Source organism: Micrasema longulum, unplaced genomic scaffold (assembly GCF_059751315.1).
Source record: "Micrasema longulum isolate JH-2025_06_02 unplaced genomic scaffold, ASM5975131v1 h1tg001896l, whole genome shotgun sequence".
Lineage (NCBI taxonomy): Eukaryota > Metazoa > Arthropoda > Insecta > Trichoptera > Brachycentridae > Micrasema > Micrasema longulum.
In genome coordinates, this window is record NW_028279070.1 from 55,692 (window position 1) to 76,554 (window position 20,863).

Genomic DNA, 20,863 nt, shown 5'->3' on the forward strand with positions numbered 1-20,863 from the left:
CAGCTGCAATCATATATAAATTTAAAAAAATAAAAAATAAGCCAATTACAGTTTTTCACAAATAGCACCACAGTAAGTTAAAACATATTCTCAACAATGAAATAAACAATGATATAAATCTAAAAGTAAAAAACACTACAATATTGTTAATTGAATCGGCATTCACTTCGTAACACTTCATTATAAATCATTATGAAAATAAAAACTTTGTTATTAGTGCTACACAATTTTTATTAATGTACAAGAACACTAGGTACTACAGGTACTACTTTTGGGAGAGCACTCCCCCCATCGTCGGGTGATTTAAAACTAATATAGTAATCACAAAATATTGTTCACAATGTGATAGAATTTAAACAAAAAAAAAACAAATTAATCAATGAAACTTAGAGCAGGAGGGATTTTTTCCACTTATCTAAGGTGTTAGCATATAAATGGATAGTTATCTAAAGTACAGATATGAAACTGTAGAGTGTTCATGTTAAATAATAAAAATTGTGTTACACTAATAACAAAGTTTTTATTTTCATAATAATTTAAAACGCCACAAAATTATTTCGAGAGCAAACGCTGCACGTCATTATAATTATTCGCAAATAAATCTATGTATAATTACATAAAAATTATTAAAAGTTCGTCATAAATATGAATTTTGCCTATTGGATTGGTTGAGACAAGAGAAGTATGAAGAAGAAAGTTATTCCTAAGAACTTTTTAAGAAATATTAATAGAGAGTTTAGATAATAATTGAGGACAGTCAATTAAACCAGAAGCCATTTTTAATAGATAAATTATATCAGCTATTTTGCAACGTTTTTGCGGAGGTAATAGGAGATGTTTTTGAATATTTTAATGTATTGGTCGGATTTAAAATCAAGTTTCAACCAGTAACACATGTACTTGACGAATTGTTTTTGTATATTTTTAATGCGTGATATCTGCACATTGTACATAGGATTCCATATTAGTGATGCATATTCCAAGTTGCTTCGCACCAATGTACAGTGAAGGATTTTGAGTGTATGCCATGTTGAACGACGTAGAGCTACGCATCACAAAGCCATCACAGATGTCAACATGAATATCGAAAAGTAATCAACTATCGTGGTAGACACCTAGATCCTTTACAAATAACAAGCGTTGGAGTTGTAAGAGTCGGTAAGAATTTTAGTGCGACGAAATGTAATAACTGAACACTTGAAAAGATTTAGGTTCAAGCTGTTGGAGTTGCCGTAATTTTCCAGACCTGTCGAGATCTGACTGCAGATCAGAGACATCTAGTAGATCCTTGATTGTTGAAAAGTCTTCATTGACAAAAATTATGAAGAGCAATCATCATTACATTTCCACTCTCTAGTTGAAGTAAATGGTATCCACTAAGATCCTTCATGCATCTCTATTGGCTGCCAACTACTTTGCATTCTCCCAAGTCAGGTTCTCGTGTCAAAGCTCTGACGTAAACCGCTGACAAATATTCAACAGGGGACGTCCAGGACGTCGAGAACCGTATGCCTTGTAAAGTAGGCATGAGTGGTTAAGACTCTTAAGAGGCATCCGCAGTATATTGCATAGTCAACCGTATCGCCTCCACTTGACGACAGTTGTCACCGGAGTTTGCTACGTCTGTTCTCTTATTACTTCATTCCTCACAAAGCCAAACTTTTTAAGAAACGTTCTTTGAACCATAAATAAATAACTAGATGAAATCTAGTCTTTTGTCTACAAATATTTGAACAAACTTGAAATATTGTAAATAAAGATAGATTCATTGGGCACTACACGCAAGAGCATTAACTCATTTTCATCAATTATTCAATTTTTGGTCCTCACATGCTTTTTTATCAAGGCATATTCAATCATTTTTGACATCATTTTGTACTGTTTTGTAAAATTTTGTCAGGAAATCTCCTACACCAGTAAATGACAAAAGAAACGATGCTGATTTTCTAAATGTATTTATTACACCGTAAAAAAAGTACACTTTACACTGAGCTGAACGATGATATTACTCTCTTTTGTTCTTGGCGTCATTATAGCGGGGTAGAAGTGTCATCCGATTTAATTTTTTAGAAATAAGGGCCGTTTTCACAAAAATAAACAACTACATAATAAAACAATTGTGTTTTTTGACTTCTATACTTCTATATAAGAACTATTGGTTGATGAAGTATAATTTTAACAAAACGATATACCTTTAAGTTGGAGCGAGACGGATTGGATTGGATTATCATCTAATTGTCAAGAATTATTAAAATATTTCAGAAATGACATACCATCACAAAAGCATAATATACCAATAACGTAGGCATATAAAGTATAAAAAAAAAACAGTTTAAAATGATTTCACGCAAATTTAAACTTACACGTTAGGTATATAACGGGAAGTTTTAAATTTCGAGGGTTTAAAGAGTCCGATTTTCATTTTTTTTCAAATTATGTTGTTATTTATGCCCCTTAAGTATACTGAAATTCACAGCTGTATTCATTCTTTACTTTGTTTTTTCGCCTTTCGCTTCTATCCGTGGCCCTGTTGGATATACAGATCTGGTGGCTTCCAAAAAGATTTCAAGGCTTTTTAAAAGTTTTGTAATCATTTCGGCGAATTGATGATGTCCAATCAATTTAATCCCAGTCAGTGAAAAATTCACTTCCCTCTTTTCTCAATTCAATGAAGAACATATTATGTACTTCTGGATTATCTTCTTTCAGCACAAAGATGGTAATGCTACCAGATTTTAGAGAGTTTCTTCAGGCAGCTTTTCTTGTTTGACAATGAGCAAATTTTCCGTGTATATGGGCACCGCCAAGGAGACTTATGTCCTCAGATGCAATGTGCGGTATGTGGTGGGCAAGCTGCTGTTTACTTTGTCTGTGGCAGCCGCTAAGGTAAGACGTGTTTTTATAAGCTCGGTAATTTTCGTTTGTTAAAAAAAATGGATGAAAAAGTTTGTGTAAAATTGTTTGTAAAAAATTAAATAAAGTGTAACAAAGTTTGTGAAATGTCAGCAAAGTCTGCTTTAAGTAAAACAAGAGTTAATGAGTGGTATAAGCGTTTCCAAAATGGCCATGAAGATTTTGAAGATTACGGACGGCCCGGACGGCCCGGACGCCCCGGCACATCAACAACCAATGAAAACGTGAAAAAGTTGATGAAATTGTTATGAACGATCACCGAATCACAAACAAAGAAGTCGTTAATGATTTTGTCGTATTGATTGGCTCATGCCATGAAATTTTTCGAATGTTTAGGGTTTAAAACGCGTGACAGCAAAATTTGATCCAAAATTTTTGAATTTCGAACAAAAACAGCGGTGAATGGAAGTTACCCAGGTGTCACTAAATGAAGTCAACGACGATGAAAAACTTTTGAAACGTATTATTACAGGTGACGAAACATGAGTTTATGTATTTGATGTTGAAACAAAAGCTTAATCGTCCTAGTAGAGGTATTCTGGATCGCCAAGATGAAAATCGCCGAGCACACCGACCACTAACCTTCCAACCTTGGCGGCTGCCACAGCCAAAAAAAACAATGAATACTTCTGAAAATTGAACGTAGTTTTGCAAAAAGGAGGTAGTCCATTATTTCGAAAAAAATAGATATTTATGTTATCAAATTCTATATTCTGCTAAAAAGAGCCAGACCGTTTTCATAAAAAAAACAGTAATAATCACCTTCTTGAAAATGGTGTCGATCACCAAAACGGCATTTCTCAATTTGTAAAAAACACCCACAGCTCTTGAAAAATCTTACGGTACGGTAAAATCATTTGACCTGTTCAATACATAATAAGATTCTTGTTTGTAATATAAAAAAAAATGTTTTCATTGTTCATCATTTGTCTAAGTCGAAAACATTCCAACTGTCGTGTAGATTTGATTATTCACTATTTTTATAAAAATGCTTTTATCTCAGTTTCACTTTTCTATGGCTGGCTGCTTTTTGCATAAATTCGTTCAATTATAGTATACTTCAGAGGTACATTTAAAAAAAATTGACAATCGGATTCTCCAAACCCGCGAAATTAAAAAGTTCTTGTTATTTTCTGAACACACCTCGTATGTGTAAACGAAGTTAGAATTGTAGGAGCCTATGACAGGTAATAAGCCCTGTAAATTAGAGTGGGCCAATGATAACAAGTAACAAGTTTTTTTTATTTTTTTAGACATCAAAGTGAAAGCGGTCTAAAAAGTTGCATTTTGGATCACATTGAAGGTAAATATTATTTAAAAAAATATTCCACACTACTTTTGGCTCTCAACCTAGGTTTTAAATTTAACACTGTCTGAACATTTTGTTAATTATCTATATTGATAAAACAAAAAAATTGTTAGTAAAGATATAACCTAATCACATTACGAATTCGAGCATGTTTTAAAACTACCGAAACGCAAAAAGTATTCACTCCGCAGAACTGATTCTGTTGATTGCCTGGCTAATATTGACAAATAAAATGGCTCATTAAAACAATGCTACCCATTTATTACAAAACAAAGTGAAACTTTTGCCCTTAGATTCTTGTTGAGTTAGATTTAACGTACACTATAAAATTTATTTGGACTGATTTTCTTACTTAAATACGAAATAACAGCCGGTTTAGCGCAGAAAATCGATTTTTTCGAAAATTTCTAGCTCTGGTTGAGGGCCAAAGGTACTTTCGATTTTTTTTGTTGTTGATATTTTTAGCATTCTAAGTAATCCAAAAGGCAAATTTTAAGACCCCTTTTATTTTAAGATTCGAAAAAAAAAAATTATCGGCCTACCCTACTGTAGATGGCTAGACATTCATATTTTCTTCTCGAAAATATTTTTTCACTCTGTTAGTACAAATTTAGATAATACAGTATTCGCGAATTTTTTTTAAACCTTTGAAAAAGCATTTCACTCGGTCGGATTGTTTTACTCTTGACTGGTGTTAAAGGATGTAAATGCAGCCTTGTCAAAGTAAGTAAGAGATGCCTACTTGGGTCTCCAAGTTTTACAGTATTGATAAACCCTTCACGAACCATCACGACTGTCGCGAAATGTGATATCAATGTAGGGTAGGCAAACCAAGACTTTGTATTGTCGTGTTACTGAGTTTGTAGCGTTTAGTAAATTGTGTGTAGGATCAACCTCGGCTTAGCATTCAGAATTAACACGAGGAGGGTTTAGTATTTCAAATTCAAATAACAAATAAGATATTGTAATTACATTAATTTGTTGCATCAGAGAGAAAACATTTTTGAGAAGAAAATATGGGAGTCTAGGTATTTACAGAGCTTGGGACCTGTGTTCGGTAGTTTACGTTGCTATTTTACACACTGTTATCATTCAATATTCTGCCTATGTTTAAACATCCTACATAATGTCACAAATTTAGATCTGAATAACTCCCTAGGAAGGAAATTCAGCCTGTCTGCAAACATTTGGACATACTCAAAACATTATTAAATTAACTTACTGGTCATAAAAAAAGTAGAAAAATTTAAAAATTGCTTTCAGATGTTGCCTAGTAGGTGAATTAGTTCAGCCGAATGAATCTCAACCATATATTTCAGCTCTTTTACGTCACAAAAGTCAACAGATGGAAGAGTTGCAGCATGTGGATGTTTAAACACAGGCCGACACCGGACACGGCGCTTTGAGAAGTTATCTATATATGTTTAAATTAAGGAATGATGACTATTATCCATGCGATGATATTTCTTCACAGAGTATCGAACATCTGTTATTTCAGTGCTCATTTTTTAGTACTCCACGCCCATTATCTTGGAGCAGAATGAAGGAAAGATAGAATACCCTTAACAGATATCTGCACTGTAGTTAAAAGACGTTATCACGCGCCATAGTTCTTGAACTTTGCAACAATGGTGATTGGACTCATAAAGGTAATAAGCCAAAATCAGTAATCGAACATCCCATTTCTGAGACAAACAAAAACGATTTTTTCGAGTACCTTAGCCTTGTACATGACACGTAAGGCTACTAAATACAGGGGTCCAAATATATATTAAAAATATAAAAAAAACACACAGGCAGAATGGTGTAAAGTGGCCACTCAAACCAGCCAATGACAGGTCATTAGCCCCGTGAATGCCTAGACATCCATATTCCCTTCTTAATTTTTTTTTTGTCTGATGCAATAAATTTAGATATGAATAACTCTCTAGAGAGGAAATCCAGCCTGGTTGCAAACATTTGGACATACTCAAAACATTATTGTGATTACTGCATTGTGATTATTATTAATATTTAAAGCATTAATCTTGCAGTCAAACATTTCTTTTCTGTGGTGTAATGGCTAAGACACATGACTAACGCACTGTGGATTCCAGGTTCAATTCACGATGAAAAAATAAACAAAAAATCTTGAGCCTTGGTGTCGTGTGATGTAATTCACTACTGTTATTGTGCCTGCTGGCTTGTCGTAGTGCAATAATAAATAAATAAGTAACCATATACGACTTTTCTATGTCTACCGGTTTCGAGACGTATCCATTAGAGTGAGCCGATGATGTATGACGTTTTTTTTAATTTTTTTAAAGTTAAGGGTCCAGAAATAAACAATTTGATTCACATTGAACGTAAAAATAATTTTTAGAAATTTTCCATATTACTTTTGACCCTCAACCGAGGTTCGATGTTTAAAACTGTCTAAACATTTAGTTTACTATCTATATTGATAAGATTATTTTGTTAGTTAAGCACTCGAATAACTCAATTAGAACACGTTTAAAAACTACCGATTTGCAAAAAGTTTGCACTCCGCGGAACTGATTCCGTTGAGCGCTCGGCTAATATTGACACAAACAATGGCTCATTAAAACAATGCTACACATTTATTACAAAACAAAGTGCAACTTATGCCCTTAGAATCTTATTTATTAAGGCTTAATACACATTATAAAATTTAATTAGACCGTTTTTTTTTTACTTAAATACGAAATGGCAGCCGCTTTAGAAAACTTCAAGCTCTGGTTGAGAGCCAAAGGTACAATCAATTTTTAAAAAAATATTTTTTGCAATCTGAGTAATCAAAAGGCAACTTTTTAGACCTCTTTCATTCCAAAATTCGGGAAAAAAATATCGGTCCACCTTAGTACCCATCTTTTTATCAAAAAACTTACCATACTAACATGCAAATCCCTTTCACCAAAGTGGTTGCAAAAAAATATAAAACGCACGTGCCGAAATAACTCTTTTGTTGTTAAAATGTTACACCAACTAGCACTGATTTTAATGTTATACTTCTTACGGCATGTGTACTATCAATACCCTGGTTTTATTTTTTTATGCAACACTTTAGTGAGTCCACGTTGGTGTTTGATTCATTTAGAATGTGCCCTATCATCACGTTGGGGATATATTTTTGTATTGCCAAAACTACTCATATGTAAGTATTTTTGGCCATTAGTTACTCAGTAGACGTCGCTTAGTTTGCAACTGGCGATTTAAATTCAGTGATGCCATGTTGTATCGTTTTTAGGTGTCAAAATACGGACTAAATGATAGGTGAGATCACATTTCACGAGTAAGTAGCAATTTCACAAATAATATTATTTAAGAATTCGATTATTTTACTATCTGTAGATTGTGAAATAAAATAAAATGGACATTTTGTTAGCATTGCAAGGGTAGTCAAATTCTTTACCCGCTTTCTATTAATATGCCTGAATATAATATCAGACGGTTTTAATGAACTTAATTATTAAATGATTAATTAAGGTTTTTTATATACGTTTGCCTGGTAAAAGTACTTTTTTTTTGTAGTCAAATCAGTAAAAACCAATTTGAGGTAAAACTTAACACAACATTACACAAAATTAATTTATATTTGTTTTATGATAATAATTGTTTGCGATGTGGCAACATTACGCGGCCACTTCACGCATGCGCGCAGGCGGGATGTCGTACGGGGAGGGGTAATTGGTAAACTTTTGGACACACTGTTAAGTATGCAAACTTAGTTCTAAGCGGTTTCTAGAATATTATATTTCTATGATTTGCATATTAGTGTCATTAGTAATAGTGTCCTGACGACGAGATTGGTGCGTCTCGAAATCGGTAGACATCTGTTACATCAATAAAAACAAAAATCTTTTGGTTAATCAGCAATCTAGTTATCATAAAAATATATTATGATATTTTTTTTTATCCATTCGTGTTTTAAAATTCAACTGTTTATTTTTTTTTGTGCAATTTTTAAAATACTTTTTAATGATAATTCGTGTATTATTTTTATGAAACAAATTAATGCACCTTTATATTATCTTTATGTTTATAATTCTTCTGTACGTCTGCTGTCACTGAACTCCAACTAAACGGCTGAACTGATTTACCTACGGTTTTCAGCAAAATATAGAACTTTGCGCTGTGCGTGTTCGTAGATATTAAAATCTTCAGTACAATATGTAAAAAAAAAAGGAACATTAATGGTTTATTCATTGACCTACAAGGGTTGCATTCGACAAGAATGCATAGACAAAAAATCTAAGGATGTTGTTTTTGATGTTTAAAAACAGTTTGTTGTTTAATGTTTACAAACAACATTCACTTTTTATGTATCCCAATCAGATTTTTCCCTTACACGCCTTATAATTTCTACCCATTTATTTTCTTTTAATAGACATTAATTACATACATTTTTGAAAGTCACATTACTACCTAAAGTACACCTCTTATGGTAGAAAAGCGGAGTTTGACATTTGCTAAAAAAATTCTTTAATTGAAAATATTTTTTTTTATGTTTTGGAATTTCACCATAAACAAGTACCTAGGTACATAATTAAATTCAATATTTGAATATGAATATTTTTTTATTTAGAAATTAAATCATAAATAAGTACCTCGGTACCCACTTATCAATGAAAAGGCTTTTTCTTTTTATCCGATCAGTTTGTGCATGCTTTCACGACACAATCAGTAATTTTTCTTTTTATTTCTTTTGGTTTCGAATAAAATGTCAAGCTCACGCAAAACCCGGCTGGCAGTCATAGAATGACTTAATTCGCGCTAAGCATGAGTTCACAATTGGACCCGGTAGGTGGAAAATTCGAATATCAAATAACGTTTGCGGAACCAGCTAATAGCAGGCAAGCCAACGTTTTGGCAGGACAACGTCTATCGGGTCCGCTAGTTTTATATAAAGAAAAAAAATCATCATAATATTATTTCTAGTATCTAATAAATTTATTTTTCGTAACTTACCCGCGGGGGATGATACGAATTCTACAAACAGGTCCTGTGAAGTTCCGATGATGGAGTACGGGAACTTCCCCATACCACAAAACACCCCTATAACAGGGGAGGAACCATCCTTCCCGTCGTATATCTTGATATAGTCGTAAGGACAATGTTCTTTACCTGGGGACAAACAAAATCAAATAATGGTACCTTTGAAATAAACGAAAAACGTAATTTGATTCTGTACTAGTTTCTTTAAGTATAGTCCTTAAAAGTTTGTTGGTATTGTATTAAAAAAATATTATATTTTTGCTTATAATTTCATAAATGGATTCTGAATAAATGTTTTAGTTCTTTTTTTGTAGTATGATTTATTTACAAAAAATAAAAATAGTAAAAAAACTCTCCTAGGCAAGTCATGTATTACGCTAATACATGTATTTATAAATTTATTGCATAAAATAAGTAAACATATTTAATCATAGGGAATCTATACAAAACTAATGAACTAAACTTTTTTTAATTCTTCATACTTACCACATGCATATTATATTTTCATTTATTTATTTTTTATTTTATAAATTTATTGCATAAACGTATTAAATAACATGGGAAATATATAAAACTAATATCCTTAACTTTTTTTTATTGCTTATACTCACCATTCACTCACATATAATATGTTTTTTAAATTTATACATAAAACACTTTCAACATATTAAATAATAAACGAGGTTGCATGGACGTATTACAAATTGTTTTATTATTTGGAAAAACAAAATAAAACATTTAAATAAATTTGTATAATCATAGTACATACGTATAGTTAAAAATACTTCCATTAATAAAATATTGATTTCTTTCGATTTCAGTGGTTTTTTTTTTGCACCACAACAAGCAAGGAAACCCAATTTTATTAGTAAATTGAAATAGTAAATAGTGCACAGCACATAACACCCAGGTTTGAGAATATTCACACTAAATTATGTTCTCACCGAGAATCGGAACCGGAACCTACCGTTTGTGTTTCAAGTCTTGACCACTACACCACGGAGGCCGCTAATGAAAAACTAAATGGTTCCTCTAGTAAATTATTACTCTAAGGCATATACTTAGTTAACAAATAATAATTCGAACAACACTTTTTTATTGTGAAATTGCTTTGAATTTTTCACACATTCTATGAAAAATAGGCTCAGAGAAAGATTATTACAATATTAGTATTTAAATCGGGTTGTGGTCTCGTGGCTTATGTTTCGGACTCATGGATCAGAGGTCCAGGTTTCGAATCCTTCTCAACCACAACTCGATTTCTATTTTGTAATAATGAGTTATTTACGACTCTTTAAAAATGACCACCAAAATTAAATATTAGAGTTGATTATAAAAACAAAAATATATATTATTATATTTTTAATAAAAATAAGTTTTTAACAGTTGAAACGCTACACGCTTAAAACAAAATCAAAAGAAAATAAATACTGCACTGCAAGTAGGATAAGGGTAAATAAATAAAGTAGATCTAAGGAAGAATGATTTTTAATATATTTGTAATATTATGAATTTTTGAAAAAATAACATGAACGTATTTAAATGTATGTATATAAATTAAAAACTGATAAACATAATTTCAACAAGAATTGTATGTGAAAATAAAACGAATGATATAAAATATTTGAATTTTGATTTGATTAGCAGTACAGAATGGAGTCTTGGTGTTGACTCTGATATATGGGAGTAAAATATAGACTTGAGAAAAAAGGGATAAAGTTCAATGTATTTTGACGTTTTTTTTTGTAAATTATGTAATGCGGGATTTTACAAAATATTTGTTCGTAAATAATTATGCAAATACCCAAGTTTTGAGTGTGTGTACTATGGTGTAGTGCTTAGAAATAAAAATATTTTTTTCTGTCAATACTTAGGAATGAAAATAGTTTTTACTGTCAACCGAAGTGACCGATGACTTATTTTACCTTGACTTATTTTAAGTAAGACTAATCCAGTACTCCGCTTCCATATTAACGTATTTATAATTTTCTAAACATTTAAACTAAAAATTCCACTATTATATTTGTATGATCGATGCTCTGAATACATGCACTTCACATAAAGCGTTTGATGCTATCGAAAGAACCCCGAAGAGCGTCTAACCTACCCTTGACAATAAAAGTTGATAAGTGATGAGTGATGACTTCCATTATAAATATAACTAGAAGGGGGAGATCTGATAGGTCAAATAAAATAATTGATCAAATTTCTCCTTAGGGTGGTAAAACTTGACGGCTGTTAAATAAAAAATAATCGGAAATAATGTCAAAAGTTTAAATTATGTAACATCAATTCAATTTACGTCTTTTGAATACAAAATATTTTTTAGATTCGTACTTTCAAATAGAGATGGGCATTTCGTTTTTTATTTTTTATAAAAGTAGAAATGACAATAACCGTTTCACAAATTAAACGGTTTTGTGAAGACGTTTAAAAAATAACAGTTAAGTGCAGTTACACCATCTTTTTTACGTTTATCCGAGCGGTTTTTACGCGATTTCACGAGGCAATCGGGCATTTTTGTTTAAAATGATTTGTCACCCTCGGGTCAACTCGGTTGGTGGTTAAAGAACGACTAAATACGCGTTCGGCATGACTGAGCGTTTGGCCGTGAGTGTTTATCATAATTTTAGGGGGCTCAGGGTGCGTCTATGTACATTAATAGGTCTATGGTATTATTTAAAAAAAACCGATCCTCATTCACGTTACGTAAAAACATTGTCAAGTAAAATTTTGTGTTTATTTAACAATTATTAATCTTAAGAGAAAACACGGTTTGACTGTTTTTCATTCAAACGTATTCCAGTATTTTCCTTCTGGATTATGGCAATGGAGCAATTACTTTTTTTTAAAATTAGTAAGGCATAAAAAACCAAACTTGTAGCTGCATACCACACGATAGATTTTCCCATTGGCGTGTCCTTTTTGTTTTATTTTTTTTTGATAAATTGTTTATTATGGGAACTAGAACCATCCAAAAACCCATAAAAACACCCAGCTTTATCTGATGTCTTCGAACGCGTGGTATACAAATTAATATGATGATTATTTTTAAAAAACGTAAAATGTACCGATACAGAAAATTTTATTCATCCGACAACTCTATTTTAGTTAAGCATAAGAGTTCCGATATGCAGTTGTCTTTTTTGCACAGTATCAGGGTGGCATCTCCACAAAAGACAGTGACAGAAAAACAATCTTTAGATGCGTATTTACCAAAATTCTCTGTCACCGCATACTCTCAAAATTTCTGTAATTCGAAATTCGAAAATAATACTGTAAATTTCAATTGTGTTGATTTAATCTATATACGAATATATACTCGAATCGAGCAAAAACGAAGCATTATCGGGTTTAGCTCGTTAATTATAAAATTACACGAGAACCTTTATTGACACGGGGGATACATTCTACATAGTATAGTATTAAAAAAATATAAAAGTGTTCAAAAAAAAACCTTACTGTATAGATTCCCTTGCATAAAAATAGATTCGAGATAAATAAATGATGTACTATTTATTGTTCCTCATTTTTTTCTTAAATACAAAATGACACTAAAATACTAACAAAGTTATTGGCAATCTTAACCCTTCAATGCCCATTTTTTTAAATTCTAACTAAAACGTATTTACATCATTTTTTTTATGCTAATACTGATAAAAATAATTTTAAAAAGGGTTTTTTTTTCAGTTTTAATTTGACATTTTAGTTTATGTGGACAACACACTACATCGGGCATTAAAAGGTTAAAAAATACAAAAATTTTAGAAAAACAATAGATACCAACTCTTATGAACATCTTTTCAAATAATTATGAATGTTGCGGAAACAATTACAACTTCAAAGCTTTAAAAAAAAACAAAGAAATCACCCTTTGAATTTAAGCTAAATTACACTTTTGACAGAATACGTGCAACTGACTTTTTGTTTCAAATTTTGTCGGAAAATTTTACCCTGGTGGCGACTTTTAAAAATAAATTATAATGACCAGTATGTATACAATAAAATAACTAGTCGCTGAGTGATAAACATGTTTGAAATCACTTTTTTAACACCGATTATCAGTATGTGGCAAATCTTTTACATTGGACATTGTAGGGTTAATATAAATATTATTCGCCAAGTAAATAAAAGAACCATTAAGGGCATTTCAATAACGAATAGTATAAAGATTGAATACCGATAACTCATAAACAAATTATTGTTCAAAATAATTTTTGTCAATCATGTGCTATTTACTATTTTTCCATTGAAGTAATTACTAATTCTTGAAACGTATAAATCTAGCTTTGACAAAACAGCAATAGATGAGTTAATCACTCCACGTTAAAACAAGAGTGGTACACTCTATACTATTATGAACTACCACGCTTAACCCAATTCAAGTGTGGTCACCACTAACCCTCTGCTCCCTGATGGTACAATTTGTCCTAATGTAAAATAACTCGTATATCTTTTTCGTGAGACTGCATTTGATGTAACTAATCACTATTGGAACATATTTAGACGTTTTGTTGTTTTGGCCATTTTGGAAAAATAAGTTCCCAAAAATTACTTCATGTGATCAGTTTTGCCTAGAGATGTCACCCGTTTAATTGTATAAAATTATTTTTGCCAAAAAACTTTAATATTGTAATTATGATTACAATTCGGTTCTTTTTTTGCAATCATTTCGTTTTTTTATCATAATGTTGATTCTTCAAAAATATCATTTTTTTAATACTGCGATTCTCGGAAAAGAAAATGCAAACCGCTATTTTTAATTATTATCGTCATTATTCCATGTCTTTTCCCTATTTGGAGCATCGAACAGGGAGGAATGAAATATTTAAATAACGGACACAGCAAACTTCCATGAAAACTATCATTAAGTGGAGGAGATACGGTAGGCTAGCCCATGTGCATGCTTGCCTACTTTACAAGGCATCGGGTTTTTGACGTCCTGGACGTCCACTGCTGACTGATTTTTTATTATAGAGTTTAAAAAAAAACAATCAAAATATAAAATCGTATTTAAGCTCTAAACTCTTAATGATGTAAGTCAAAAAAATGTTTTAAAACTCTACTAAATTACGTTTATTGACTTATATCTGTATTCTAAATTAGTATTTTTCTAACTTCATCAAATTTTAAGATTATTTTAATATAACCTATACGAAAAAATAAGCTCCTGTTCTCTAATGTAATATATGCATGTATTATTATGTATAATGAGTTTTTTTTTATAATGTGTAATGAGTTTTTTTTTTTTTTTTTCTTTCTCCTCTTATTTTTTTTTTTGCTTCTTTTTTGTGTAAAATGCATTTCTGTCATCATATTTTTAAAAAAACTTCGGTTTTTTCCCTTTTATACTTATATGTTAAAATGATATTTTGAATATTTTTCTTTTTCTTATAAAAATCATTTATACATTTTTTGCTACTTCCGTATAAAATACATGTCTCTCTTCATTTGTATATATTTTTGTAAAGCATGTAAAAGCCTAAAAGGCGTTTAAATAAATAAATAAAAAATCTATACTCAGGGATCAAAGGGTTGACTGACTTGGCAGAAACAAATCCATAAAGTGCATGGTTAGCAACTGTGTTGCATTATGCCAAAACTGCATTTGCGCTAAGTCTCCTGTGCTTGATAAAGATGAATGTTTAGTTAGTATAATATTTTATTTTATTTTTTTGTCTTTTTTAAAATTATTGATTTAAAAAAATGGTGACATTTTGTACAGACATAATAAATAATAACGTTTCTACCTCTAATAGAGTGAAAATCCGTGTTTAGAGAGGGAGTTAGTTTTACGTTTATTTTTATTTTAATTTTTGTACAGGGTGTTATTTAAACCCTGTAACATCCGAAACCACGATTATCAGTATGAGCAAGAAGGTCAGAGTTATAACGCGTCAACCTATAGAGAAGCCCTATCACTTTGTTTCATAGAACGCAAGCGATGTTGGTTAGCAACAAATAGGCGGCCATGTTATTTGTTTGACAACATAGGCATAACGATTTTCGCTGTGCTTGGCTTTGTTTGTAAATAACTTATGGATATTTACGTATGGTTGGTTGTAGCAGTAGGAGCGTCAAAGGTATTAAAGGAGTCAGTTTTTACAGGTAATTAATTTCGAATATTTTCCCATGATAAACATTGATTTTTGGCATAAATTGTCCCGACACGTGTAATATGTTGCTTAAAAACCTTCTTTATAATATTACATTTACTTCAAATACAATGTTTTCTCAATTTAGGGGATAAATTTGTGAATCTAAGTATGTTTACTGTTGATAATGACAGTTAATTACGGGCAATATGTCGGGGCAGCACTAGGCATCTATATAAAGTTTGAGTCTTTATAGAGTAGAGGTCGATTCAAACTTTACTCGAAAGCAGAAACGTTAACCTTGAAATTGCATCTTAAATGACGTGTCTAAATTTCAGGCCGTTACTACTCACTGTTTTGGAAATTTGTCAGACAAACAAACAAACTCAACACAGGACTTTAGTTTCTTGGAGTTGGGATTTATGTCTCAATAAATGTAACATAAGTGTATTGTGAATAAAATGAATAAATAATTAAAAAAAATAATCACACTTACGTATTTTCAGTTTTATAAAATAAATATAGGCGAACTATAGAAAAATAAATTCGAATAACCCAGCAATAACAAATACACAGGTACCTACATATTAAAAAAAAAATAACAATGCAAATTAATATCCATTTGGCAATTCTCGACCTGAGTACGACCCATTGTTTTGCCACGAACTGTAGCTAACTTAATACCTAATAGTCATATAATGATTTTCCTACGTTTGACATCCTCTATAGCTTGGCGCATTTTTACTCTGAGGGAATTTAGGTATTTATTTTTGAATCACACATTTCAGAACATTTTATTAGTGTTTTTACCCTTCATAATCATACAATGTTGTAAACGAATAAGGATTTTTATTCATAAAACGCACTCATTGAACTACGTTTAGAATTATTATGGTCCAAATTGACCCACGCATAATGGAGACGTAATATTTTTGTTCGACAGTAGTTAAGGGTTAAGACAACAAATAGCGGTAATGAAACTATCTTCTTAGAAGCTTAATCTGATTTAAGCTCCAAAGCATGTACCGTAAGATATGTTCACCTATCGCCTGTAACATTATTATCCGGTGAACAATTAATTACACGCCAAGATAACAGGAGCGTACTGTAGCACTTAAGCTGGTTACAGTGTATTATTTGTACAAAATATAGTAGACTCACTTATCAATGGCACACTTCTGTGGGTGACAAGAGATAAGTGTAGTAAATTCGTATGGAATATCCATCAAATTTCAATGGCGTTTGAGCAGTGATGTGAATTATCGAGTTCGGTAATCAATTTACCGATATTTTAGTCATTTAATTTAAGGTAATTTACAACGCATAGATATATAATAACTTCAAATATTTTATTTTTTTAATGTTTTTAAGAAATAACCTGCTATGCCTCTAATAACAGGCTGGTCAGCAGGTGAAAAATAGGATATGGAAGGAAGTAATGAACAATTTCCTACAACACCTAGACCAATTGAGAAAAAAATCTTTCTTCGATTTATTTCTTGCAACTGGCGGGAATCGAACCCGCGACGCTAGTTTCACAGTTAGCTGTCTTACCAACTGCACTACGGCGTCTGTCATGTATTTTGTACAAAAATACTCAATTTCGTACTGATAATCCGTATTTTTTTCCCACTGTAATTGCGGGGCCTAATATTGCACTGTCATTTTTTTTTTCCATTTTTTTTTGCACCACAACAGGCCAAGAGACCTAATTACAGTGGTGAATCACATCACAGAGCACCAAGGCTTGAGAAAAATCTCATTTTAATTTTTGTGTTCTCACCGGGAATCAAACCCGGAACCTTCCGTGCGTGAGTCAAGCGTCTTGACCACTACACCACGGAGGCTGTCCTTGGATCGGACCCTGAAGCGTTTGACTAATCAACTAACTTTTGAGATACGATGCATTTTCCCGGTGTTGTGCCCTATGCACCAGTAGGTTCAAAAAGGAGTTTATTGATACAGTTTGTTTTTCATACATTTTTCATATTTTATGTATAATATTATATCGAGGCTATACTGCCAGAATGCATTAAGTCAACAGTCTTTATTTATTTAAAATATGTTTAATTACAAGTGAAAGGTGTGGACTTCAAATTTATTGGAATGCCTAGAATAAAGATTATTCTTTCAAAGCTTTAAAAAAACTTAAAAAAATTATGGTAGAAATAATGTGTTGAAAGAATAAAAAAGCTTCAAATGCGATTGTCTCGGTTCTTATTATTATGACTTTATGTATTCTGTCGGTAAAGCCTCGATTTGTAGAAATTATGGGCGACTGGTTCAAATAAGTGATTGTGCCCAGCTAATCATTTAATTTGACTTTCTAAAATCATGTTTAATAGTAACTATGTTTATGGGAAAATGAACAAAATAATTGTTATTTATTATAAATCACTACCACCGTTTATATCTTCCTACAAAAAAATATTTATAAAGTGCGCCAAGCGCCCAGCCCGTTCTCAGTGAACGATGAAACTAGCCGATACCTCAGCTTATTCATGCATACAAAAAAGAAAAGTTTATTTTACATCTTTTATCCGGTCGCGGTATTTGGTACTAAAACAAGCTTGAAGATTACAAATATTTTTTGAAGATTCACAATTTGGAAACAATTGAAATTTCAAACATTATTTACGGAGGACTATTTTTATTTGATAGGATACCATTGACATATTATGTATCACATAGGATATGTGATGTTCGAATTGACCGTTTTTGGTATTATTAATTTTAAAATGAATTGGTTAGTGTTAAGCGTTGATATTTCAATCATAATGGAAATATCTACTGAATGTCATTGTGGTTGCTAATAAACTTTAGTGTTAGTTTTGTATTAAAATAGTGTATTAAAGCTACGTTTATCGCGAAGTTAATAATAATTATTTGAGTTAATTTTCACAGAACGACAGAAAAAATTGCCATTTATAATTAAATCACTTATGTATTATCTTTCATAAGCCAATCAACATTCAACAGTTTATGAAAGTCATTACAGATTTGCATTATTGAGTATTTATTATATAATAACACTTAATCTAAACAATCTTAAAATCTATTTAAATTTACGAAGGTGTAATTATGGTATACTCTAGGCGGACATGGTAAGTGTGTCATTAAGAATCAGGAGTGACTTGTGTACTTATATATATATATATATTTATATATATATATAAATATATATATATATATATATATATAATTACAAATTAATGAACATTTGTTTAAATTAATGGTAAAAAAAATCACTGCTAGCTACAAATAGATATGCAGGTAACAAGAATCACAATTTAAAAACATGTTATTTTTCCAATACGATACTTATATTCACCAAAATAAATTAAAATTCCGCATTATATTCAAATCACAAAAGTGCTTGAAAAAAATAATTGATCTACTTGCTTTCATAATTAAAATATTGAGGTCTGTAAACGAGTAGAAATTTTACACAACCAAAAAAACGGGGACAACTCCACGCCAAACTGATCCCAAGGAGTCATTTTTGGAATGAATTTCTTCAAAATGGCCAAAACTACTTAAAAATTACTTAATTTGCACTGACCGTTAGTTAGTTACATAAAATGCATTCTCATATGAGAGATATATAAATTATTTTACACCAGGACAAATTCGTACCGTCAAGGAGCAAAATGTTAACATAACATGTAATGTTTTATTTATAAGTTTTTATTTAATATTTATTTAATATTTCGTTGATCCCAAGCTTTCGAAATTTTCCTTCTTTTAAAAGACACGCACTTTTCTGGATTTTAACTAAAAAATATAAACTTTTATTTTTATGAGATATTTTGTTGCCCCTTTAAGAAATATTTTTCTGTTTTTTTTATATTTTTTATTTCTTTTTAAAAATATTTAATCACTAAAAAATACAAAAGCACCTTCTAATTTCTTACAGAATATTTTATTTTCTCGTTCTTATATTTAACAAAAATATTATACCTGTCTATTTATTATCAAAGCGAAAAAATCATAAACATTTCTTGTTAATGATTATGATAAAATTATAAATAAACTTATCAATGAAACTTCTTGGTTTAGTTTTCATTTTTATTATTTTGCCAACGAGCGCTTCAACCTAAGTAGGCATCTTCAAGACTGGTGAATTGTTTACAACATTTACAGTTTTTACACTATTCTTAACATATTTTGGAGATAAGTTGAGATTAGTATAAAAACTGTAAATGTTGTAAACAATTCACCAGTCTTGAAGATGCCTACTAAGGCGAAAGCGCTCGTTTGTCAAAATAAAAAAAAGTAAAACTAAACCAAGAAGTTTCATTGATCAGTTTATTTATAATTTTATCATAATCATTAACTATGGAGTTTTATCAAGAAATATCAAAAAAAAACATCAATATTTCTTGTATACCACAAACAGGCCATGCCTTTGTGGGATTTTTTCTTTACTATTCTTACTGTTAATATGTGTTTCATTGCTATGTAATTATTCTTTATTTTTTTAATACTCTGTTTTACCTATTATGTACTCATATATTGTAAAAAAAAATTATTAATAAATTAAAAAAATATATAAATAAAGTTAAATGCATCGCAGGTGCCCTGATTCAACATAGATTTTATAGCGAGTCCGAGCAAATTCACAGGCATGGATCGTTCCCGGTTGTCACTATAAGCTATAAATCTGTACTTCATCGATGTATATCATGCTTATGTTTGTAGGTATGGCGCACCAACCCTAGCACTCCTGTCCCCTTTTATTGGATGAAACCTTTTTGTGCTTAGCACTATATTTTAGCTACCCTTACCTACCTTCCCCGTTCAAGTATCAATTTATTTTGTCTTAATGGCTACCGTTCCATAAAACCCATTTTATTAACATTTAATGACGATTGAATCGTTATTTAGCTGTCGAGTGCGCAATTAATATGATTTGTGATGAATTATGATAATGTTATTACAATCGTTTTAGTCTTAAGAATTTTTTTTCAATAATTCATAATCTATACGTTTTTTATGGTGATAGCTTTTCCATTATCGGATTCATTAAGTGATCCAAAAACAAGCAGATTTCTTATTTTAAAAAATTATTTCACAGTTATTTTTTTTAATTTACTGATGGACAATACAATTCTGACCATTATTTAAGACTAGATTGTAAAAAACATATGATATGTATGTGCAGTGCGTTCGAATGATTAATAGACATTTTAAATTGTGTTAGTTTCTCTCGGTGAACAAAGTAAACATGTTATTTTCGTTTTTGTTAGACACACTAGAATATTAACATATTACAACAGAGATGAAGAAAATTTAAGAGAAGGTAATATAGAAGTCCAGGCATCTACAGGGCTTATGACCTGTCAATGGCTGGTTTAAGTGGCCACTTTACACACTGTGTAACATTCACCATTGCAGAATATTTGAACATCTATATTCCTTCAATTCTTTCATCTGTTGATGTTTGTGAAGTTAAAGAGCTGAAACCTTTATTTATGCAGGTGAGATTCAACGAATTGAATTATTTCACCTACATACTAGGCAACGCCTGAAAATATTATTTTTTCAATTT

At 31.0% G+C, this 20,863-nt stretch overlaps 1 protein-coding gene across 2 annotated transcripts in view; it reads right to left on the minus strand.

Moving 5' to 3' along the window:
- Positions 1-20,863, minus strand: part of LOC148273609 (cubilin) — an 88,206-nt gene that overhangs the window by 11,090 nt on the left and 56,253 nt on the right. For both annotated transcript variants that reach the window (XM_088238434.1, XM_088238433.1), the window contains exon 6: positions 9,191-9,346. In XM_088238434.1, the coding sequence (XP_088094560.1) occupies positions 9,191-9,346 (156 nt within the window). The remainder of the gene's footprint in view (positions 1-9,190; positions 9,347-20,863) is intronic.